This window comes from Scatophagus argus, chromosome 19, assembly GCF_020382885.2.
Source record: "Scatophagus argus isolate fScaArg1 chromosome 19, fScaArg1.pri, whole genome shotgun sequence".
NCBI lineage: Eukaryota > Metazoa > Chordata > Actinopteri > Scatophagidae > Scatophagus > Scatophagus argus.
The window spans coordinates 8,736,180-8,761,638 of NC_058511.1; the positions used below are offsets into that span (position 1 = coordinate 8,736,180).

At 40.8% G+C, this 25,459-nt stretch overlaps 1 protein-coding gene across 7 annotated transcripts in view; it reads left to right on the plus strand.

Moving 5' to 3' along the window:
- Positions 1 to 703: 703 nt before the first annotated feature.
- adgb (androglobin) overlaps positions 704 to 25,459 on the plus strand; it is a 36,696-nt gene continuing 11,940 nt past the window's right edge. Inside the window, exons 1-22 of one of the 7 annotated variants that reach the window (XM_046372409.1) lie at positions 704 to 1,761; positions 2,227 to 2,377; positions 2,575 to 2,667; positions 3,971 to 4,042; positions 4,306 to 4,482; positions 6,262 to 6,401; positions 7,738 to 7,824; positions 8,874 to 9,046; positions 10,870 to 10,952; positions 11,781 to 11,955; positions 12,373 to 12,466; positions 12,986 to 13,139; positions 15,541 to 15,586; positions 16,699 to 16,810; positions 16,969 to 17,032; positions 17,156 to 17,263; positions 18,486 to 18,594; positions 18,819 to 18,957; positions 20,814 to 20,928; positions 21,943 to 22,104; positions 23,067 to 23,205; positions 23,414 to 23,539. In XM_046372409.1, the coding sequence (XP_046228365.1) occupies positions 1,691 to 1,761; positions 2,227 to 2,377; positions 2,575 to 2,667; positions 3,971 to 4,042; positions 4,306 to 4,482; positions 6,262 to 6,401; positions 7,738 to 7,824; positions 8,874 to 9,046; positions 10,870 to 10,952; positions 11,781 to 11,955; positions 12,373 to 12,466; positions 12,986 to 13,139; positions 15,541 to 15,586; positions 16,699 to 16,810; positions 16,969 to 17,032; positions 17,156 to 17,263; positions 18,486 to 18,594; positions 18,819 to 18,957; positions 20,814 to 20,928; positions 21,943 to 22,104; positions 23,067 to 23,205; positions 23,414 to 23,539 (2,590 nt within the window). In that variant the 5' untranslated portion in view covers positions 704 to 1,690. Of the gene's footprint in view, positions 1,762 to 1,814; positions 1,971 to 2,226; positions 2,378 to 2,574; positions 2,668 to 3,970; positions 4,043 to 4,305; positions 4,483 to 6,261; positions 6,402 to 7,737; positions 7,825 to 8,873; positions 9,047 to 10,869; positions 10,953 to 11,780; positions 11,956 to 12,372; positions 12,467 to 12,985; positions 13,140 to 15,540; positions 15,587 to 16,698; positions 16,811 to 16,968; positions 17,033 to 17,155; positions 17,264 to 18,485; positions 18,595 to 18,818; positions 18,958 to 20,813; positions 20,929 to 21,942; positions 22,105 to 23,066; positions 23,206 to 23,413; positions 23,540 to 25,459 lie in introns of those variants that run through there. The other 6 variants (XM_046372412.1, XM_046372406.1, XM_046372405.1 and 3 more) reach the window with 6 other exon arrangements.

Sequence of the window (25,459 nt, forward strand, 5' to 3'; positions counted from 1 at the left end):
CTGACTGACCAAATGTATTTATCTTGGTTAAATGTGTATCTTCAAAAACAAAACACTGGAGCAATCTTGGTGTTGCTTTAGCTGTTGCAATTCATTCATAACTGCACCATATACTTAAAGCACAAGTCTTTTATATACATTTTGTTTCTCTGTTTAGATTTTACGGTTTGTTTTCCCAAGCAAGTGAGCAAAACCAGATTATGAAATCCACTGATTTTTACTGGCATGTAGACCTGTTGGATCAGGTCTGCTGAGCTGGGATTATTCTCATGTGAGCACATTCCTTAATAGCATACTTCACAAACCATAATGCCTGGAGCAGGTGGTTGCAGGTTCTTAGTTTTGTCACGCTACAGCAGAACTACTACAGCTACATTACAGTGACGAGAGACACTCTGCACTTGATCGAATGGCTTAAAGCAAGCCTAAATATTAGTCGGCCTAATGAAAAGCACATACCACAGGCCAGTATTAAGGTCAAAATTCTTCCACATCAATAGCCTAGATAAGTGATGAAATTATTTTTTCTTTTCCTCGGGGGGGGTCAAAAGCAAACACCTGTTGTATTGACTTGTTACACTGACAGTGGTAGTAGGATCGCAAGTTCCCTTTATTGACTTGCTGCAATGCAACAGCATAAACACAAACTAACCATTTTGGTATGTGAGCTTTGAGCAACCCTGTTCTAGGTTTTATATAATTTAGCACTTTTGTACTTTATTGGTACAGTTGCTTCTCTTTGATTAAAATAAAAAATGGGTGTGTGTATATATATGTAGTATATGCCTTAGAAAATACTATAGCTTTAGAGTTTTCCCTCTAAGAAACTTGTTGAACAAATGACTATGGATAAGGCTGTGTGTGTGTGTGACACAGGACCATGTGACTCCACTAAAGAAACAGTGTGTGATCGTCATCAGACTCTGTGCTCTACAGCTTGTGCTCTTCCACACACCTAATGGTTGTCAGAGCAGGAATGCGATGGCAGCATGCCATTTGTGTTGTGTACAAGCATTACAGAAACTCTCATTCAGTTCCAGTACTGCAATCTACATCACGTCAGTAAAGCATTTCTGCATGCATTTCAGAGAAAGTTGGGACCTTGACAGCTGTATTGTGTATTGTGTCTTTTCTTGAATCTTGCAGTGTGTTTCTGTGTAAGTGGCGCTTTAATTCTACCGTTTCAGATGAGCCATACGTGCATCACATGGCAGAAGACTTGAGACAAATATAATGCAATCCAATGCCATGGCCTTCAGGGAAAAAGCGACCTCTGTGGTGCTTTTATTGTTATGCATTTATGATGATAGTCCAAGAAAAGGTATTGATTCAACCCTGCAGTGAATTTTGAGGGTATATTTGTGGTGGTATTGGAATGGAATCTATTAGAACATATATTATTACGTAAGTTTATATGGTATCAGAGGTTTAATTTATGACATTCATGTTTCTTAGCTTTGAAGTAACTGTTTACACATGTATTGTAAGATAAAATCTGCCCATCCCTCACTATGGTAACAGGTGATGCAACAGCTCCAGAGCCCGCCCTCGTTAAGGCGTCATTGCTTAGCAACGCATAAACTTTCAAGAGCAGAGAGACGAACGGACAAACGGACAAACGGACAGCCCAACTGACTTGTGACGCTGTTTGGCCAGTTAGCTTGCAAACTTATCCAACCAACCAAGTGCAATGTCCAAGGCACAATCAAAGAAAAAGGATTCCTCCTCCAGTAAAGTGTCTTTATCCGACCGACAGACAGAGTGAGTTTGGTTAATGTCGGCAGTTTAATTTTTTTTAAAGTTAATTAAGTTCAGCTGTTAGCATTAGCTAATTACGTATAATCTAAATACACTAGCTAGCATTCAGGTAGCTTCCTCTTCCTACGAGAGGCAGAACAACATACTTTAACAGTGGCTGCTTTTATTGTGCTATTTAATATAAAGGTCTATCTCTTCGTCTGTCTACTGCTGTAAGTCAAAACCTTATAGTTACTTTAGAAGAGCGAGGCTCACTCATGGCATATGTGCAAATCCCCAGTCTGTGAGCGTCATAAAGAAAACAGGCAGCTTTGTGAGCTAATATCATTTTCATCACGAGAGTGTAAACAGGGATTTGGTGGGTTTACTCTAGCATGAATCTCTGCTGCTGAGCTGACTAATTTTGCTGCAGTATATTGACAGAAGGGAAGAACAAATGAAATGACTAGCTATGTGTCACCATTTCAGAGCCACTTCCTCCGAGAGCCTAGAAGGTGCATGGAGATGCAAATTCCCCATTTGGCCCGAGTTTAATGATGCAGAAGTCAGCAAGGAGAAATGGAACTCAAGTAAAGGAGCTGAAGATGGAAAGACGAGCAAGAGTCACAATGCTGTAAATGTGGAGTATAAAATTATTTAAACACTAACTGTGCATTCATTTGCCATTGGCAACATGCACTGTACAGTGCTTTGAAATATGTGTAATTAGCTTCAGAGCCACCCTACAGTTGATATTAATTTTGACTTTATGCTGTTGATTTTGTTTTTCATTGTCTTTCTGTATTTTATATTTATTTTGTTTGCTGATGTCTGCAGCTGTTTTTTGAAGATCCTGAGGGAAAAATTTTCCTGCCCCCATCTCTGAAAGTGCACTCCTGGAAGCGTCCTCCAGAGTTTATTGTCAACAAGGTGACCTTCATGCTTCTATATTAATGATACAGTTTATAATGGGATAGGATATGCTATTTCTCTACCTGTTACAATTCGACAACAATATCAGTTATTCCATGGCATTGTGTAACGACAAAAATGGTTTATACTTGAACCATTGCAATAGATTACACCATGGGAGGGTTCAAGTACATGTCACAGATAGCAATAATAAACATTGTACATTTTATAGTAGTCAGTGGTTTGAGTAATTCATGTAAAATGCACATTTACTGGTTTTAGTTTCTCAAGAGCTGCTACTCTTGTCCCTCTCATATCACTGTTAATTGACTACATGTTGATTTTTGAGCAATATCTGCTTCCTTTTGCCTTTTTTGGTCACTTTATGTATGTATGTCTTTATGTGCCGTTTTATGGATTAAAGGACTGATAAATTGTATGGACTTGCATAGCGAAACAATGAATCATCTAATCAAAAAAAAAAAATGACAGGTTAATTAAGTAACTGTTCATTTAAGCCATTACATGTATTAACAAAGTGTACTGCTTTGCCACACAGGGTGAAATGTAGTTAAGGAAATCTGCTCTCTAGTCGCCTCCAATGAAGTGTTAATTGCATCACTCCACTCTTCTGTTGCCCTCTCTCAGTGCAGTATTGAGCAATTACTGGAAGCTTCCTGCTTTTTTGAATAAGTCCTTGCCAGGTCACAAGCTGCCTTTTCGCTCAAGATGTCAAAAGTGTTTCATTAATTTCATACAAGAGGAACACTGGCTAATCACAAAAGCAATCAGCCTCGCAGATGCAGGCAACAGCTCTGCTATTAAGCACTCACATCATCAGTCTACACCAGTGTGTATTTACAGAGCCGATGTTACTCATGGAAACAGTTTAAAGTTTGGCTCTTGTTTCGAGTTGGTGTGAAGATGGGAGAAAACATGACCTCCCTTGACCCACAGCCGATCCATCTCACCTGACCCGATAATTCATATTTAATTAGTAACATGGTAGAGTCTATTAACTCGGTAGTGAAATATTCATCTCAGACACGATCTTGGGACTATCATGGTGAGGTTAGGCAGTCCTGGGATCACACAAGAAGCATTAAATAGGTCACATGTCCGTTATACAACAGTATTCTAAAGTTAGTTGATGGCTGTGTTTTTTTAATGTTGTAATGTTTATGATATGTACAGATGCTACAGCACACCGTATAACAACAAGTTTGTCTGTTGGTCATCTGGCTGTGAAGGTGTGGAAATTCTATCTGAGGCGTCTGTCTGTGCCAAAAATGAAAACACGTGCACATGTGCTTTATTTCAGGAACTTTCTGTTGTTGAAAATCAAATGACCTTTGACCTGATCTCCCCCAATGATCATCTGATTTTCAGTGAGGTTAGTTTTCAATTGTTATTTTTTATTCTTCTATTGAAGATTGCACTGACTTTCTGCTAACTGCTATCGATCAGTCCTTGGACAGTGTAATTCAGATATCAGACAGGGTGACTTTTGACTGACAGAAATGAATTAGTCTGGGGTAATGCAATGCCTTATTGATTTAGTGAATGATACATGAGATGATTAATGATTCAGCTAATAGATTTAAAGAGTGGTGGTTAGTTATTAGACTCTTGATTACTTTTCTCTTCTCCATCAAGCTGATGAGGTGGATCATCAGCGAGATCTATATTGTTTGGATGCTACGTAACTGCAAATCTATAGAACAAGAAGGCTGGAAACCTTGGGAGCACATCTACTCACTATGTAAGGTGGTGAAAGGTCATGTGCCACTCTACAACAACTATGGGAAGTACGTGGTCAGACTGTACTGGATGGTGAGTCTAATGCACGCACATACACACAAACACCCATTTAAAGGCACACCTGAGGCAATAAATGGCTTAAGATGCACTGTTTGTTCAGCAGACCCCATAGAATGCAGTAGATGAGAGGGAAATGGGGATGGACTTAGGGTTGAAGGAGAAAGAGATGAGAAAGCCTTATCCACTCAGAGCTCAAATCAATCAGTCTCACTGCTGTGCCAAAAGTAGATGAGTTTCACACGTCCCCTGATGAATAGATACGGCTGAACAGGAGTCAGCTGCCTTGCAGAGAGCAAGGCTCAAGTTGGAGATCCTCGCCTAGTGAGATGATGAAAGCAGGCACAGCCCTGAGAGGCTTTATGCGCTGCAATGTCACGTATTAATTATGTGTAAGGATTTTACAGATTTTTGGCTCTAAATAAAGGTCGTCATTGCAGTCGGTTGCAGCTTGAAGTAGCCGGCCTGTGACTTTCGGTATGTGTGTTGCTTGCCACGGATCTCTAGGTAGCAAACACTACATCATTGTGTCATTTCAGAAAGAGAACTTCTTCTAGCACAACAATTTGGGTCAGCGAGAGAATGAAAAAGCCAGAGCTAGAAGTGATGGTGCTCTGTAACACTGTGACTCCAGCCTTGACAAACAAGCATGACATGGTTGTAGGCAGCAGTCCCCGTGCCAACCATAGCACGCTAACAGATGGTTGTTGAGATGGCATTCAGCACCCCCCGCCCCCCATTGCTCGCCTGTTTTTGCTCATAGGGTACTCTTTTTCTTCCGTACTCTTACAATGAGTTTTTTGTTCCATACGAAGCTTTTTCTTTTTCCTCCTTCATGCAGCTGTGAATAACCAGCCCATTCTCATTTTCTCACCCAGTTTTTTTTTTCCTGCCCTACAACTCTGTCTCTTCTTTCCTCCTTTTCTTCCTGTCTCCTCTAACTTGCCCTTTCACGCTGTATTTTACCCCATCTGCGAACACATCGAGCTCTTCCTTGGGGCGACGGTTTGACAGGAAAGTGGAAGAACGAGCAAGAAAGGGGAGCATGCTCAGCGTCACTCTCTATAGGCTTGCATTGCTTGTGCCCACTGCTCTGATAGATAAGGAGGGGCACAGCTGTGAACAATCATTAAGATTATCACCTGCTTGTGCTGCTTTTTCTTACAAGCAGTGTGAAACTCCCTCAGACAGCCAGTAGACAGACCACAGGGTAGGCAGCATGTAATAAGCTCTGACACTAAACAGGATGCTAAGACACAAGCACAAGGTGGCTAATGCCAGGAAAGATGGAACATAGAAATGCATTGATCAGAAATTTTAAGAAGATGAGTCACGCATTGGATTTTTAAGAGAAATAACATTTTGATGCTTATTGTTTTGATCTGCATCACACTTGAGAGGGAAGGCAAAAAAATTTTTTCAGGGGTTGGTATCAGCAACGGCCAGTCGTATAGGTTTTCCTTAAGACTTTACTTTATAATAAATGAAGAGTTGCACACTTTGGGAAGACATTCTAGGAAAATACTTTACTTTCTTGAAGAGTGTTAAAATCTTTCTTTCAAGGAAATATTTGTACACTACACTTCAGTTTCTTTAAGAATTAAACAAACTTGTTAATTAAGGTGCTTTAGAGGTGCTGATAGGTGGATTTTGTGACCTTCAGACAGAGCCAGGCTGACTTTTTCCTCCTGTTTTCCATCCATCAATATGAAGAGATGGTCCCATTCCTTGTGACTATTTGAGGTTCATCAATTGCATATCTTCACTCAAATGGACTTCCTCCTTTGGTTTTAGGGTTGTTGGAGGAAGATAACAGTTGATGATTCCATGCCGTTTGATGAAGAAAACAACCTGCTTCTCCCTGCCTCCACCTGTCAGTCAGAGCTGTGGCCAATGTTGCTGGCTAAGGCTCTCATTAAAGTGGCCAACACAAAGTGAGTTACTGTATATTCACTCTATAAGCATCTCAGTGGGGCCCCAATGAATTGGGAATCATTCAAGGGGCTTAAGAACAGAATCAGCTTTATTTCAAGTACATACCCACTATGCAGCCTGACTCTAATAAGATCACTGTGAAACCACACACTATACTGCTTACCCTACTAACATAGTATTGTGCAAGGTCAGCTGTATGAACTAAACGAAAGTAGATCATTGAATCTGATATCTGATTTTTAAGAATATTTTGACTCTATCTGATCAAGACTGTCAACTATGAGGATATACAATAATGTACAAATATTTCCATTTTGTGTACTAGTACATATTTGATAAAAATAAGGGCATAGATCTTGTTAACATGTTGTACAATATATGCTTTGCTTCAGTGTTACTAAAGGAAAACATTTACAGGTAAGTTAATTTCCTAGAGTAAAATGTAAAAAGTCACACGTACATACATGTTGTACCTATCAAAGTTACCTAAACAGTTTAAAAGCTTACACACCTGCAGAACCCCTTTTGCCTCGTCCCGACTTAGCCAAACCTTCATCTGACCTAATGCCTTGGGCTGTGTTGAATTTGGTGACAGACAGCCAGTGTGTGTGTCTATGATGGGGCACCATGGCGTGTGTAAAGGTGGCTGTTCCAGTGTCCACAGAAGGTCGAGATATAAATGTTTCATCCAAGACAGGAAACAAAAGAGCTGCTCTCCTGGTGAATCATTCATGAGACCTTGTGAAAGTTCTTCGCACTGAATTAGGACCAAACTTTGCCAATGTGTCTGTGGGCTCTCTCTTTTGAAAAGCATCCTTCAATAAAAAGCTCAATTTGAGGGCTCCTCCACTTTGGTGCTGAGTAGTTCCATTGTAGTGGTTATAGAAGGTGGTATTATTGATCAAGCTGTATTGATTTTACATCCTTGGGTGGAGTATCATAACTGTGGAATGGACATGTTGGCCACAGGATCCTAGGAGCACCAGTTAGAGCTGCTGCAGCTATCTGTATCAGCTGAACAAAGTGTGTGAAAGATATGTACATACATTGTTTTGGTATTTATGATACTTCAGTTTAAAATTCATTTAAAAACACTAGTATTTTTACAAACACCAGTTCATGGTTGGTTGGTCTTCGCTGGTGCCATTCCTAAATATGATGTTAAAATAAAGGTGGAAAATAAGAGAAAGAGTCATCCATTTTTGTTGTCAAATGCCTGAAAACGGTGTTCTCATATGTTAATCCACTCGAACAATTTCACAGAGAGAAAACATGAACTCCTAAATTCCTTTTGTCTTTGTCTATTTAACCAGTTATTTTGTATTCGTTTGGCAGTGGAGTGTCAGAGGCCTGTTGGAAGATGGGTGAATTCACCTTTATCCATACCCTCACCGGCTGGATCCCAGAGATCAGTCCTATAAAGTAAGGTCCTCGTTGGTCTGTGGACCTCTGTCTTCGGCATCTCTTGCTGTAAATGTTATGCATAGGTGTCCCTCTTCACTGTGTCTTTGTAAGTGTGGTTGACTCTCTGCCTTTGCTTATGTTTTACCTCTCTGAGAAAAAAAAGGTAAGAATCAAACTGACCGCCAAATCCCTGGAAGTGTATTGCAATAACAGCCGTGGCAGTACGCAACCTCACGTAGTTTGACAAGCTGTGCATTTTTTCCTCTCAAGTGTGCTACTTTTATAAAGTATACTGTAACAAATCACACAGAGAAGTGTGTCTGTCTACACTAATATGGAAAGTCACACTTTGGGAGAAAATGATTTAGACCTAAAATGGAATCAAGGAGATGCACTTTAAATAAAGAGGGAGAAAAGGCAGTGTGGAGTGGAGAACCTTAGATTGTCAATGATGGAACTTTAACGGGGCAACAGTCCTTGGGAGAGAAGCTGGGGAGTGTTATTCTCTTTATCTCAGCAGGTTAACCACTGTTAGTGTGTCGCCTGGGGAATCTATCAACATGTACAGGCACTGAGCATGACAGTTGTGTTTCAGATTGATTTGTTACACTTGGGCTTGCAGTCCTATGTGCCCGTACCCACACACGCAAACACTGGATTTTCTTTACATCATCTACTACTCTGTGAAAACGGTTGTAGACAATATTTTTTAATATTATAATGCATTATGCCTTCAGCAAAAAATAGGAAAAAAGAGAAATGCTGCTGTAAGAACTGCAGTCCATCTTGCTGCTAATAGAGGGACAGTGCAGGAACAGAAATGGCAATGCTAGACTTTTTCTAATTATAGAGCAGTCATTGTGTTGTTTGTGATGTACAGCCAACAATAGACATGAGGGCTCAACATCATTGCTCGTCCAAGTGCTCAAAACCCATAATTTGAACATATAAACACAAGCAAAAAATTCCAGTCAGTAGTGTCTCAAAAATGGTTCTAATGTAAAAAATATATATATGTGTTATCGTGTAGCTTGTAACCAGTCCTGATTTCTTTAACCTCCTCTCAGGTCTTTCTGTGTGCAAAAAACCTGGGATTTCTTACAATGCACCATTCCCATATTCACACTCCCAGATGACGGTTTGCCAGAGACGAAGCTTCAGTCTGCAGATCCAGCTGCAGGGAGAGATTCCGGCTGTAATGACAGCGAGAGTCAGCTGCCAGAGCTGGAGAAATGTAAAGGTCTGAATTATGTCGTGGTCAGACTCACACACACACACACACACACACACACACACATAGACACAGACATGCATAAAGTTATATACAAATACCCGCAAACATAGATCTCAATTACACACTCTGCTTGCACATGTAATTGAGTGAGTCAATTAAATCAGAGATCCATTAGATTATGCCCATTTGTATGCAAAGAATACTTCTGCTATTTCTTAATTTAGAAGTTCATTGTATATAGTACTAGTATAGTACTGTGCCTGTGTATATGTGCAGACCTGCAGTATATACTTGTATGCATGTATACACTGCAAGTATATAAATGCACAGTATATGTAAATTTCTATTTTCCTCTCTCTGCATCCATAATTCAACCAGCAGGGAGCATTACAATGAATATTTCATTGTCCTGTAGAAACCTGCACCTATCAATGATCCCATTCTCTTATAGGACTACTAACCCTTGAACTATTGCAACAACATTGCCGGGTGGTTTATATTAGGACCGGGAATAACTCAAGGCCTAATGTCACTATCGTACCGTACAGCAAAATACCTCCCTTTTAGTCAGCAAGTGTCCTGTTGTCTCTTTCCTGTTGTTTCAAGCATCACTTCCTGTTTTCCCAAGCTCTCATGTATTATGCAGAACAAGGAGGGTTAATGTGTGTGTGGTGGACTATAAATAAACCAGCAGAGGGAGCAGTGGCAGGGTGAATTATTTGGTGTTTCCCCCAGGGCAGGGGAGCCTCCCAAGTCAAGTGTGGTTATGTGACGAAGGCACGATTGAAACATGTCCTCAGTTAAGAGAGCGTGGCTTGGAGTTGTGTCAGGTCATTGAGGGAGAGCGATACGGTATAGGCCTTATTAAGGCATATCAGTTAATTCAAAGATTTGTACTTGCAATGCAATTTTAAAATATGCAGCATGTGTGTTTTACAAACCCAGTTAACGACTAAAGTAACAAGCTGGATGCTGAGAAGTGTGAGGTGACAAAAATTTTCTTGCACTATAATTATATTGTATTCACAGTATAACTGCAAAAATATCAGGATATTTAGTAATGATATTTCTTCTCTCTTTTTCATCTTTACCCACTTTTACCCACCTGGTCTCTCTGACAGTAATACATTGGTCTCTCCTACAGTCCCACTTGTTTGTTATTATTGAAGTGTTGAGTATTAACATAACATAATGACATGCATGTACACAGTGCTGTTACTTCACAGAGTTTTACGGTTTTGGATCAGATGGTGCTTGCAGACATGCATTCAAACACAAGAAACCCTGCACTTTTCTGTCTCACTGTTTTGATGGCCGTATTCCATTGAAATGCATAAATCACTTTTCGGTGAGAGAACTGCTTCTCTGTTCAATTCTTAATGTGCAGCCTTTATATTAGTCTTGCAGTGCTCACATCTTTCTTCAGCATGGTCTTTCAAATTGATTTTCCATGTCTCCTAGCCCATGTGGTCCTTGTACGATATACTCTAAGATGCACCATAGGCGGCAAAGCCATCCATAGATAACCTAGATACTTTCTTGTTGCCTTATTTATACCTGTGGAGACCAGTAGTGCTTTCACAAACCACATGGTTTCATTTTACTTTGATTTAGTCTCTTGTCAGCTTTACTTTTCATTGGTAGATGATGCTAAGTTTCACTCTGTCAGTATGTTTAATCAGTCAGTTTCAATGTCTCTCTGCAGTGTTAGTCACACTTTCAGAGTATTTTTCTGTACAAGTGGTCCATATTGGAGTGTGTGTGCTTATGTGTGCTTGCCTTCTGTGTTTACCGGTACTGATGATAGTCTTCTTCTGTGTGTTTCTCAGGTATTCCCGAGGTAGTGGTGTGTGCCAGCTTCTACCCTTTGCCGCTCCAAACCAATTCCTTCTCATTTGGGTTTGGACAAATGGTATGTCTATACCTCCTCTTGTGCTGGCTATATGCACTTCCTCATCCAAAGCAAGTTTTGTGTTTCAGTGACACCATCAGTCATCATCTTCTGTTGATTACACTCAGATTTTCACTGCAGATTTGGAAACATTCAGCATAGAGATTCACATTCTGATGCAAATGCTTGCATAGTCTAGATGCAAGCTGGCCAGAATGTCTTTGTGTGCATTTCAAAGATGTGGAGAGGAAGTGTAAATTCCAAACTCTGGTGAGGATTTGTATCAGTGACCTACATAGTACAAATTGTACATTTTCAAGTTCAGCCTTCATAGAGATATTCTTTCTCATTTCTGTGTTAGCCCATATGCATCCAAATAAAGAGATAGAATGAATTTTGAACAGTCAGATTATATTAAATTAATCCGCACATAATAATGCTTTTACCCTAAATGTGACTTTTGAAAATATATACTGCCTTTGTCACTGATGACTACTCTCTTAGTCATCAGTCACTGGTGGAGATGAAATATAGCAGTGCTTGTGACCTGGGGGCATGGCGTGTTCTATTTGGATGCTTCACCTCAACAGGCTTCACTTGTTTTATTATTTATACCGATGCTAAGCCGCGGAACTGGTGGACACATTCCCGGATTTTTCACTAGTGGACGTGTTGTGTCACCTCCACATGCTGGTCTTGACTCAGAACCCCCTTTTGACACTGTGACTTCATTCGCCTATAGAGCTGGTTGCAGGTGACAGGAGTTCGCAGTACAGGAGAAAACTTTTTAAATTTTTTGACAGTGATGTGTGTTTATTTCTGTGCATTTGTCTAAATGTGGCCACACAGGCTGATTCCTCGGAGGTTCTGCGTCAGTACGGCCTCTCCTTGATGTACAGCCACATTGTCATGTTGACCAGAACTCGTGCATGCCTGCTGGAGGCACCACCCAAACCTCCACCTGTGCCCCGATGGAAGCTCATTCGCCCGCGCAAGGAGATCGTGGTCACAGATGAACCACAGAGTACGTAGTAAAGAGGCAGGAAATAATAAAAAGAAATAAAATTAAGTCAGGAAAAAAAGGTGGTGAAGGGGAAATCAGGAGGAGGATGCAGGGGAGGATATCAAACAAATGGAAAAGCACAAAATACATGATTGTGTAGCGTGTAGGTGAATGTCATAAATAAATATGACTAGAAAGGAAAGCGAGTGCTAATGCAGGAGATTTAGAACCTACAGTACAGAGGGCATGCAGTAGTACCGCATGCTAAAATGAAAAAAGGAGAGATACAATACTTCGGTAATGAAAATAGCTGCTGGCTCAGGCATATCTGACATCAGCTGATCTTTGGGTGAAGCAGAAAATGCAGTAAAATAAAAACGAGTGTGAGTGCTGTGCTGCCATGATGTGTAAGATTTTCTTTGTTTTCTCTTCTTGCAGAACTTCCTTTGTCAAAGCCAGAGCAGTTCATTGAGATTGCCAGCCCTTTTCTCTCCTACCATGTCAAGAGAAGCTTTGGTCCGATCTCAGAGTTGTGTGTACACTGAAATGACTTAAAACTGAAAATTTACACACGATGAGTCTTCTCTGTCCTCCTCCTCCTCTTCTGCTTGTTTAAGCACATTGTACTAGTTAAAGAGTTGCTATAGCTAAGCTGTGCTCTCACCTGTTTATGGAGGAGGGAAAATCAACAAAGCAATACATTGTCATGATCACATCACACTTTTTCCCCATCTTCTCAATGTACCTCCATCCATCCCAGGTAACAACTGAAATTCAAACTGCATTTTTCCTCATTACACATCTGTTCTTTGAAGCCTACATGTTGTAAAAAAAAAACAAACCAAAAAACATCAAAGCAGCGTTACAGTAGAAATGATACTCTGGTGTCATTAATTGTCTGTAATGCGACATGCGTGACTCATTTGTAGATGACATGGTGTATTGCTTCTAAATGTGTTACCAGATGGGAGTATGTCGTGATTACGATATGATGCATGTGCTGTATGTCTGCATAACACGTAGCATGAATATACGTGTCTTTGTGTGTCAGAGAGGCCGAGCAGAGCGCTCAGAGGAAGCATTCTTGCGCATCCCCTCTGCTGTCCATCGCTGAGAGAGAGGAGACCGAATGTCGAGAGAGCCTTGAACCTGATGCGGCTGTATGCGCTGCTACCTCACCAAACAGCATGACAGACAAAACAGAGGTACAGAGATTTGCTGTACCCTGGGGCACGAAGTTGATGTGTGCAATCGGCATGTGTGTATTTAACATTTTACAGGAAATCTTGTTGAACATAGAACATTAATTGCGGTTACCCCGAGCCATTTATTTAAATTGTTATGATAATCTGTTAAAGCTCAGTTGTCCTACATATCCAAAACTAAGATAGTAGCAGTGATCCATAAAATGTCATTGTCTCTTCTTGTTATTTCCTGTTTTTTTTTTTTTTAAATTCCTCTCTCAACCCTGTGTCTACCCCATGCAATTGAAGGCTCATCATAGTAGCTCTGTGTGTCAGTGACAACAAGGCTGCCATCCCCCAGTCTCAAAGTCACTTCTGTTGTCTCCCGGCCAGGCCACTACTGACCAGGGGCGCATCACTAAAGAGAGAACCAGTGAGGGAAAGGAGATGGGGGGAAAGGGGAGGGGTTAGAGCAGCAGCAGCAGAGGGACACAGACAGACTCATAGATGAGGACAGAAACAAAGACAGAGGAATAAAGACGGGTGACAACTGTACCGTAGAGGGGTGGGGGCAAAATGGAAAAAAAGTGACTGTTGGACAGGGAGAGATGAAAGTGGTGCAGGAAACAGAGGGAGATGTGAAAAGAGAATCTCTGGTGTGTGGTGGTGGTGAACAGGGCGCGTGGGTTTCATACAGGGAGAGGTCGTGTACTTCGCTGATGAAAAAAGCAGTGCAATTAGATGGTGAGCCATCAGTGTCCGGGTCTCCTGAGGGGTTCATTATTACACTTCATTCCTAGCATACAGAGAAAAAATAGAGTTCATATTAATCGCCCTCTTGTGTAACTGTGACCAGTTATAGAGCGGTTAGGCTAGGGCAGTATGGACACGCTAATTTGATGTGTCGTTTGATGTGTGTGTGTGTGTGTGTGTGTGTACTTGCGCTCATGTGGATTGGTTTGTGTATTTGTCATATATGTGCCACGTTTTTTACTCAGTGTGTGTTACCACTCTTTGCAAGCACGTGGTGGGTCACGGGGACTGTACATCAAGTGAGAAGGGGTTATTGCTGATCTGACCCCACCCTCTGTTTCTGTCAACACTGGCCAACAGTGTGAAGCTCTGTTCCTAGCTCCTCAAGTAGAAGGAGATACTGGTGGTGTCACATGGCGTCCCTAGTACCCCCCATGGCCTGCTCTCTCAACATTAGTGTGGGTTAAAGCATTAGATCCTGGTGTAACTGTGCTGTTTTAACCTCTACTATACTTGGAATGTGCTTAATCAATAATTGACACTTCGGGGTAAAATGTGACATATCCGAAGAGTCTCTTGGAGGCCAAAGATGTAACTCAGGCTCTGCAAAATAAAGCACTGTGAAGTGTGGGATTAAAGAAATGTGCCCTTTTCCATCCACCAACCCATAGCTGTGATTTGATCACAGAAAATATAGATTTCTGCTCCAAAAGCAGCAGCTTAAATTCTCAGGAGCCTTGTGTGTAACATCTATCAGTCTCAGTGCCCTTTTACTGTACACAGGTAAGTCATCTAATGAAATGGCATGCTGTGGGTGGACAGGACGTATCATGCCTTAGAGTTTTACCCACTCTTGTGAAAACACACACATTTACATTGCTGCTGTAGTGGTGGAGAGGAGCTCAAATATGGCTCCTAATCCTATTGCTTTTTTCTGTCTGTCTGGGTCTCTGGGTACTTATTCAGATAAGTTATGACTCACACAGACACACACACTCACTCACTGACTCATTAGAATGTCTTGGCTTGGGTTGCTTTGAAGTTACACGACACAAAGCCATAATTCTTATTCAGAGTAAATTGTTGGGCATTCACTGGGATTTTTACTCAAGGGGGCATTATTTGAAAAGTGTCAAATGACGGGGCCTGGAGGAAGGTTCAGCTTACTAATACAGGTGTGCCACTCCTTGCACTTTAATCGAGCTCTGTGGTCAAAGCAGCATTGGTACCCTTTTCCATACCACATCATCTCCTGTCTTGCTCAGATAGAAGAATTTGAAGGATTTGATAATGACTCATTAGCTGTATTTCCTTATTGTGTTGGGCAGACGAGCATGAAATCAAAGCTGTTGAGTAATTCCCCTCCAAGTGAAGTAACATGCTAAACAACATAATAACTCCTCATCTGTCACTGACAGTCCAAGTAAATTAGAGCTGGTATTCCCTGGTGGTGTTTTTAGCAGGACAGAAGCAGCCCTTGTCACATTAAACTGTGTCTTGTGTCCTGTGGTTGTCGGCGAGAGTGGCGCAACACCACAGCTGGCATGGAGTCACTAGAGGGTGGAGGCGTATCTCTGGCAGTGTAACGCTATCAGCAACTCACTGTTCATGCCTCTCTTTTTCTTTTCTCTCTCTCTCTCTCTCTCTTTCTCTTTGTCTGTCCCTTTAGGTTACTGCAGAGGACAGAAAGAAGGACGATGATGACATCTCCAATGGTAAAAGCTGTTCCTTTTCAATGCTGGACCTCTCATTCATTTTGAAAATAATCTGCACTCTATCTGTACACACAATCGCCTTATCTGAAGCCAAACATCAGGCTACCATAATAGGGGAGAAGCTCATTAGTTCCGTTTTACTGGCAAGTCCCCTGTAATGGTTGACTTGAACAGTACCTGTGCAGTGTACTCCAATAATGTGATTAGAAGTATTTGCATCTCCTGTCTCCACTCCCTCCATGTTTCCCTCTGTGCTTCCATCGGTTGGCCAAGACTCTTTGAAGAAGATGGGACTGAAATTATGCGTTATGACAACCAGCCAATTCCCTGCCTTCTATCTGCCCCCGTTTAGTTGCTTAGTAACACCTGCAGTTTGAGTTAGCAGACCACCATTGCTCAGCAGCAGAGACGCTGGCCCTCGCCACCTCAGCCTTCTGATCAGACTTCTCGCTTTGAGAGGAGCTTGGGGGCAGAGAAACTGTGTGTGTGCACGTCTGTGTGTGTGCGTGTGTCTGTCTGTATGTGCATGTGTGTTTTTTGGGTGGAGAGTGAGTGTGTGTGCATATGTCTCTGACTTTGCTCTGCATGCAGTGAGATAGTGGGAGTCAGTGAGTGGGAGTGTGGATGTGCATGTGCGCTTACACTATGCCATTATGTGGGAGTTTGGCCAATTTGGCTCACTGTGTTTCAGATAATGATTTGAGTCTAGGATAACTTGCTATGAGTCACAAGAGGAAAGGCATTTTGTTACTTGCAGCATTTTAAAATGCTAGATTTCACATTCAGTCCTATGTTTGTTTGGTACTAAGGGCAGCAAGTAAAACACCAGTCAACTCGGATGCAGCTCAGCATGAAAAAAGGCATATTTTTCTCATGTAAAGATACTGCAGAGTTTTATTAGCAATAATGTATTAAATGCTTCACTTTAATACATCTCTCAGCTTGTGTTGCAGTGGTAGAGTTTTACACTGTGATGGTGGTTGTTTCTTGTTTTATCCCATTTTATTATCATTGTTATTTTTATTATTATTATTATTGTTATTGTTGTTCTTACTGTAAACGACGGCGACAACGGCTTCACCTGATGAATGAAATTTGAACCATCCTTCCAGAACAGCCCAAAACTTCATTGAAGAAACCTGTGGCTGAGAAACTCTCAGCTGCTGTCAAACCCATCCTGCAGGAGACCTGGGTGGACTTGGATGATTTTGCTAAATGCTTTCAGTGAGATGCTCACATGTGCACACACAGACACAAACATGTACTTACGCACTGCAAACATACTGTACCAATAGATTAACTTAGACAGTTGTGAGAAAGGGATGATTTAGTGCCCTGAAAATGATGATTATTGCTGATTATAATAAATGTTTTTCTTACAGGACTCTTTTGGTTTTCCATAAACCACAGATGTATCCACACCAGATCCAGAAGTCTCATTTTAAGGTACAGTGTGAATTACGAAGTAACCTATTGACTGATTTCTGCATATTCAGTGCCTCTACTGTCCTTTTAATTTTTTACCTAATTCTCTGTGTTTGTGTTTTGACACATTGTTGGTGTTTGCAGTGCACCGTCTTGTCCAAATCTGCAGCAGGCACCACCTGTCCTGGATCATCTACACACTCTCTCACCACCGGATCCCTTGCTGTGACATCTGCTGTAGCAAGCGCTAAAGTACACACATGCATACATACATACAAGAATTGTACATGACGTGTGATTAATGATGAATAATAGCTTAAATGTGGTAAACAATAACAATTTGGTTGGGTATAGTTCTTCTTGGAAAACTCCCATTAGAACGAGGAGCGACAACACCTGTATCAAGTGAAAATATTGTGAGAAAATCTTTTTATTTGACAGTCTTAACTAAAGGTCAACTGACTTTAGTTCAGGGGAACTTTCATCCATATCTCAGTCTTTATCAGCAGATCGAATTTGCTCTTGCTTTGCCTTGTCATGGACTGTGCTGCGATTGTCTTGGGTGGTACTTTGGTCGCATGATAAATGGGGGAATTATAACCCCTGTCTCTATTCAAGGATGAAAAGAAACATCTTTGTTATGAATAAGTATGGAAATGCTAGTGTGTAACTTGACCTTGACTTAAGAGTGTTTTTGTTTAACTGCTGTTTCCAACAGGAGTCTGAGGGCACAACAGTAGACAGTGAGCACAGGTCATTTATCTGAGGACCAAAATATGCAGTACTTTTTTGAAGGGTCGGCAATTCAAGGATATATTGTGACTGCAAGCTATGCAAAGTTAGGATCTTAAAATAAGCCTGATTTGGACTCTTTGTTAAAAGCAGTCCTTGACTTGTGCTTGGTTTTAGTACCTTGCTTCAGGAAGTAATGAATCTGTGCAGTTCTTAGAGTACACGGTCTGTTTGTGTCATGCGCCTCACATATGCAGTACACGCCTCTGAAGTTGACTTGCGTGCATGTGGGTCTCTGTGTGGTGTAGTGTAGGCTTTTGTCTGACTTTTTATGTGTGTTTGTGTTTGTATGTCTGTGTGTATAGACTGCTGAGTCTGCTTGTCATTCCAGACACGTATGCATCCTCTCCCTCTTCCCTTGTTCTCTCTGTCTTTTCTTTGTCCCGTGCTTTGTCTTCCTCTATGTTGTTCTCACTGACTGCGTTTTCTTGCTTGAGTAAATTCCAGCATCTTGACCTCTTCTGTTCAGGTGTCACTTCAAATGCTTCTTTAACTCACTCAGCTTTTCTATAGCTTCTTATTTCCACCACTTACTTTCCTTTCTCTATCACGTTTTCCATCATCCCTTCCCTTCTCTAGGAACTGTATGTAAGTCTATGTAATGTCCCCATAGGGCATGAAACATAAACTCTGTGTGTGTGTGTGTGTGTGTATGTGTGTGTGTGTGTGTGTTTTCCCCCAGTGTCCAGAGGTGAGAGGCACTCACTACTTGTGTGTAGACAGCCTGCAATCTTCCCAGATCCTCATCAGCTTCTCTCCTCTGCTTCTCTGGGGAGATGCAGCTGGGGAGAGTAAGGATTTATCCACACACACACACACACACACACACACACACACACATGCACATGCACATGCACATGCACATGGAGACAGATACAGAAGGATTTTCTGATAGCGCAAGTAATAGAAGGAGGTTGGTAACAGTTACAGTATAAGCATGCACAAGCCATACACTATGTCTTTATTTGGGATAGACATAAAATGTGTTTTTTGTCCCCTCTACAACACCTCATAGAAAAGGAAATGTCCGCTGCAAGTGGGTCCGCATTGCTCATGGTCCAGCCTTACTCCTGGAAAAGCCTGCAGTCTCAACTGCCAGTTCTCACCATCAAGACCACCTCTTCAAAGGCAGCCATGCTTAACTTACCCCCAGGGTAGGACAGCATCGATGAATGCTGATTACTCAGTACTGTGTTGATTAAAATTAAAAGGCCTAGATCAAGTGCATAAGCTGGTATAGACAAGGATGCCACAAATCTGTGTTTTTAGACTCTGTTTATGTTAATCAGGATAACCATCAGCTATTACCACAGTACTATATCTACTTCCTTTTTCATGACTAATATTTTGACTAATTAAATATTGTGAACCATACTAGACGAAGGCGTTTGTGACCAGTGTAAACTCATCAGAGGTTTGCTGACTCAGTACTCATCATATCACATTCATGTGATAATTCTCTGATGCCAGTTGAACCCCTCAGTTTTTCACATTTCAGATATGTATCTCAACAAAATGTCACCTCACAGTTCTTCACATCATTTTTCCACTTTCATGCTTGCACCTTTATAACCTGAAATTACCCTGCATGCTTGTCAGCACAGCATTAATGCTGCCAAGGTTAAAGCTTTAATTTCCATCATGGGAACCTGTTTTAAAAACGTAAAGGTTTTTTTTTTCCCTTTTTTGCACTGCACCCACAGGACCTTTTGATGAAAGGAAGCAATTCACTCTTCTTGTGATTTTTACAGCTGTGCAGAGATCTACTTAAAGCTATCATTAAGTTAGCAGAGGATATCTGCCTGTCTCAGATGCACTGGAAAGCAGTAAAAAGCATCTGTCCTAGTCTCTATTAATGGGTGCTACTTGGCCTAGAAGCAGAGGGCCTAGTTTCCGGGGTCAGGTGCAGGTATGTGGTAGTGCAATTACCACTGAGCCATAATCCTCACACATAGCACTCAACTTATCACGGCCATACGCCCCATAGCACACTCTCTCCAAGGAAGAATAGCTGATGTGTCCATGCTTTTTGGGCATTTTTAAACCACTCTTTTTCTTTTTGTATGTCCCTGTCAGCTCATGTGGTGCACAATTTATCAATCTGATTTTTATTTTAGTCTCTCCAGTCTGAGCCAATCTCTTACTTTTAAAGTAGATTTTCTCTTTTACATTTCTCTTTCTTTCCTTCTCCCTTTCCTTTTGTCTTTTGCTTTTCTTATCTCCCACACTCTTCAGCCTCTTTTCTCTCTCTCCCTCCCAATCATTTTCCTTTTATGTGTGTTTTCCGTTTTTTCCACAGTGCTGGCAGTCGGTGCTCATCTATCTAGTTATACTGTGATATCTGAATTATGTAAAGATAATGGGGCCAAGGAAGTCGGGTTTCACTCTTTCATGCCCAACCTAGTCCTGTGAACTCAGCTTGGCAGACAGGACTTTAGGCTACAGCACTATTGACTTTTTCACCCACTCAGTCTGTCTTGACAGAGACATTTTTAACTATCTTTGAAGGTATTTTAGTGAGTGGAATACACTGTTGCTTCATGCATTTCCCCCTGATTGTTTAGTTATTGTTACCAAGACTGTGGTAGGTGAGGCGATGCCTCTATACTCCATATTATTAGTTTCATTTCATAGCCTCATATTTAGACCTTGTTATACTTGGTTGCGGTGAAAAAGGGGAAAAAGTTAAGTGAGGGAGGAACCTCAGTGGGTTGCAAGAAAAAAAGCTACACAATTATGTTCCTTTCTGTTGTTTTTCTACTTTTTTATTTTTGTGAAATTTAAAATAAAATTTATTTCTGAGGACCTTTAATACTTAAACACTTAATTTTGTTGCCTTTGTTAGATAGCAGAACCAGCCAGGAAATGGTTGACTGACAACAAAGGTGTTGTTGGCTGTGCGGCATCACCATTCGTGTGTTGAAGCACTACGGGGAGCTGCTGTTTTGGTTTCATTTAGCAGCATACAGTATAGTGGATAATTGCTCAGTTTCCTCTCTCTCCCCTCCAGGCGCCATGTCTTGTCCTTGCATGCAAAGGCTCCCCTGGGCTACCACATTCACCTGTGCAGCACGACACCTTTCATCTTTGGGGATGAAGAAACCGTCATGCCACAACTTACCAAGGTGATCAAGGGCCTTCGATATCAGCTGACAGCCAGTTGGCTTTGAAAGGAATTTCACTCATGAAATCTTTGTGGATCTGAGAAGTTTAGTTTGATTGTTGAACATGGAATGTTGGTTCAAATTTTTGTTTTCTTTATCTGGTTGTGCAATTTTCCAACTGATGGTTTGACCATAGTTGAAGTAATGTGACAGCAAAGGAAACAATATGTCACACTTTTCTTGTTCTCTCCTTTTACTTATGTCCAAATATGGACAGATCAATCAGGATATGGCCCTTCAATAAACCATCTGTCTAAAGATAGTTACACCTCGACATTTGAATAGCTAGCATAAGTTTTAATGTGCATATTGCTTTGCTTTCCTTTTCAGGTTACAAATCATTCTCTCTCTCTCTTGTACAAAAAGGCTCCAAGAGAGAAATGGGTGACTAAACAAAAGAACCAGAAAGCATGCAGAGCATGAATACCTCCATTAATGCTGCACACTGTTGTTTTCCTTCAAAAAGAATATTTTCAATATTTTGATACTCGGCAGTTGTTGTAACAAAGGAATCTTGGAACAAATATCTGAAGCAGAAACAAGAAATCCACAAAAACAGTAGAGAATGAGCTTATTGAACATAGTGACAAGCAGGATCAAATTGCCCTTGTTGCAGTCACGTTGCTTCAACATTTTTGAATAGGACTTGTTCCAGCTTCAGTTTAGAAAATCTCATCATTTTATAAAGACAGCAGCTCTGATTACTTATGCACCTGATGTTTGTGTCGCTGAATCAATTTTCAAGAACATTTCTCCTGTGAAGAACAAAGGCAGAAAAGAAATAAAGAATAACGAAATAAAATGCCTTTATTTTATCTGTCATCCACAGTCCATCACAGTTTATTATACTGATACCAAATTACCTGAAACAAGCAGAATGGAGCGAAATGTTTTGTTGATTATTGTGAATATGCATTCTTTGATTTTCTTTTGCTCCAGCAAATAAATAAATGCTTCCCTTTCTGTTTCAAACAGGAAAGCGCCGGTTTCATTGAACAGGCTTCATCCATTTTGAGGGCTCTGTCTAAAGTGGTGTCTTCTTTTAGCGATGAGCAGAATCAACCAGCAGCCAGAAGAATGCTAGAAGAGGCTTACTGCCCCCAAAACATTAACGCCGCACCGGGAGAACTCCGAAAGGTAGCTTGTTTACCTATGATCCTGCTGTGGTAGAAAATTTTGGTGTACACGATATAGACAGAAGTATCCAGATACCTTTTAATGGGGCTGTTTTTCAGTGGTTAGGCCTCTTACTTCCAGTGAAGGGACATCTTAATGCTTCAGCATACCAAGATATTTTGGAAAGTGAAATGTGGGGAATGTTGGGCTCTCGTAAACTCGTATTACAGTTTAATTAAAGAGACCTGCTCTAATTGGAAAGTGTCATGAGATAACTTTAGTTGTGAATTGGCGCTATATAAATAAACTCAATTGAATTGAATTGAATTGAATTGAAAGCTGTTACAGCTGCAGAGCTGTCTATGTATTTAGAATGGGATGTCATTAACGTCCCTGTTGTAATGGTCAGGTGTCCCAATGCTTTTGTCTATATAGTGTACATACAGTGAACAGCCGTACAAAGGGTCTGCCTTATTTTCAGGTAGCTGCGCAACTCTTATGCAGACTAATGCAACGTAACCATGTGCTAAACTAATTTGTTGTAAGGCTGCCTGCTCCTCTTCTACCTTTGGAAATATTGAAATAAATGTTTTGGGGTTTTTTTTTAGTTTTTATTTAAACATCTCATTCCCCAAATCTTTGAAATTCACACAACAAGCCCGAAAAATCATTATTATCAGTGTCTGTATATTGAGATTGCAGGCTATTGTAGAGTAAAGATAATGCACACTGACCTTTGCCATTATTGAAACAAATGAATAATGTACTACTACCTGCCTACTTGAGAACAGGATATTTTGTTTTAAAGGGTCATGAATTGTCCTCCCATTCTTATGTATTTTTGAGGGAGCAAATGACAAAAAACTCAAAATACCTGGAAAGATAAGCATTCTCACACACTCATGCACACACAGCACACAACTGCTAGCATCTCTCCCTTGTGCATGTTAACTGATCCTATGGATGTGTGTTTGTGTGTGTAGGTGTTTAACAATGCAGTTTACCACATGCTGCATGAGGCACTGGGCAGGAAGCTCACAGCAGAGGAGCGGTTTGCTGTTATGGCCCTCACATCTGACCCTTCACTGTTGGCCTTTGACCACAAAGAGCACACCCCTACACGTAGGTACCGTTTGTCTGTAGACTTTATTTACAAATTCATTCACTGATTTACAAATCAGTCTGTAGTAAACTGATTTAAAAATTCAGAACAATTTCCTGTGACTGTTTTTGAGATATAAACCTCATGACGCAATATTTAATGTCATAAGTAGGAATTAATTATTAACTTGCAATATTCTGTTGTTACTCTGTGGATGTGTGGATGCAGAGTCAAAACCTCCGGAAAGCTGGACAGACAGGCAGGCGACAGACAGGGAGGTCAAGGCAGTCACCACATTGCAGGCTGGATTCAAAAGGTACTTGGTGCAAGAGACCTTCAGTGCCTCAAAACCAGGTAAACAACCCATGCAAACATAGATTTTTTTGTTTGGTTTTTTTAATTTGAATAGTGACCAATTTTTATTAGATAATCTTTTCTTTAGCGTTTGAAAGACAAACACATCTGCAGCAACCCAAAAGCCAAATTAAGGGAGAAAATAACAACTAAAACAACAGAATACATGTTTCATTTGTATTATTTTGTGTTCACAAACACATACACAGGCAAAAAAAAACAAAAAACACCTTCTGTTTCTTACATCCGCTGTTTGATTTACCCTGATGGCATATATTGAGCCTCCGAGCAGAGGCACAAATATGTATTGATGAGACTGCCACTCTTACTAATACACGCTGACAGATGAGGGGCGGTCACAGAGGGGATACACACATATGTAGGAAACGCACACAATCCGTGCACACAACCTTCCTACAACCACAGCAAGTGAAAGATATGGGAGGGAAGACATGGAAGCACTGGACAATTTGCAGGAAAAAAATTAGAATAGAGGGGGGAAAAACAGAGACAGAACTGCATTTCCTTCGTAAATATATTCATGAAAGTTGCTTTGAAATAACGCTTTCTTTTTGTTTCTTGTTCCAGTGCCAGTTGTGCTCTTGTGTGTGTCGCAGGCAGTTTTCTTATTATTTTTAATAGAGCATTTTCTCTAGAGGTGGTGGTAATTATCTTACTGTGAAGGTGTACCACTGTTTGAAGGAAGCACTGGAGGTGACACATTGCCCAGACATTCCCTATTTATTGCCATGACCTGAAGCTAACTGTCTTCTCTATATACAACACACAGTCCTGTCACCATGTGAATGGTGCCCATTTGGGAGTATGTACTGCCCCATTATTGCAGTTTTTGCGTAAAGCTGTGCTGTATAATAGCACTGATGGGATTTTGCTTATTTTTATGGCTTGAAAATGTGGTTTAAGCATACCAAAGATCCAAAATATCCACTTTATTATGGAGGCCATCTGCCAACAGCGCTAAAAAATATTGGTGGTGGTTATGTTCCATTAGCATAAGCGCACAAACACACGCAGACACACACACACACACACACACACAGGCTGAACAGTTTGACTTCTATCAAATAGGCCCGTCATGGTTAAGTTCTCTTAAATTTTATTCATTAACGAGTCAAAGCACAAAGTGCAGCTTTCAGAGTAGCACTTACAGTAATGGCATATTTTAAAAACACTGCCTGTCCAACTGCACTTTCAAAAGCCAGTAATTTAAAGGAAAGTAAGAAGGGTCCTTTTCTTATTTTAGACGGCGAAATTCCGCAGCACATCTGTTTGTTCCACAGATTACCTCAAACAAATCACTGATCACCCCACATTTCTCTACAACTCCTTTTATCCTTGCTCTTTTCCACTTGATGCTCTCTCCCTCTACTCTTTCCTGTCCGTCTGGTGCCTCTTTTTGGTTATAAGGATGACAGGAGGTTTCTATCTTTCAGTAGCCATCCGTGGCCCACTATAATGGCTGCATCAATTTGGAAAATTGGCCATTTGAAAAGGGAGAGCTGAGCAAAAGGGAGCGAGGGGCAGAGGGAGGATGTAAGGACACCTATGCCACATATAAGATGTGAAAAAAAAATCTATCAAGCAGCTGTCTCTTTAGGGTGTTTCTCTCACTTGTATGCAAAAACACACACTTACTGACACATCACGCACATACTTATGAATACATGGTACTACATCTTTTATAAAAAGGTTGTGTTCTGTCAGAGTGGTTACCTGGCTGGCGAGATGAGTGTGAAAGTTAATGTCAAGGTGTGAATAATCTCCGTCTATCGCTGAATGAGGCAAAAATGCATTTTGAAATTTATGTCTCCTACCCTGAACTAGGTCACCTATAATAATTTTTTCATGTGTTTGACAGCAACATGGATTGTCTTTCATCTTTAATGGCGGCTACCTGTG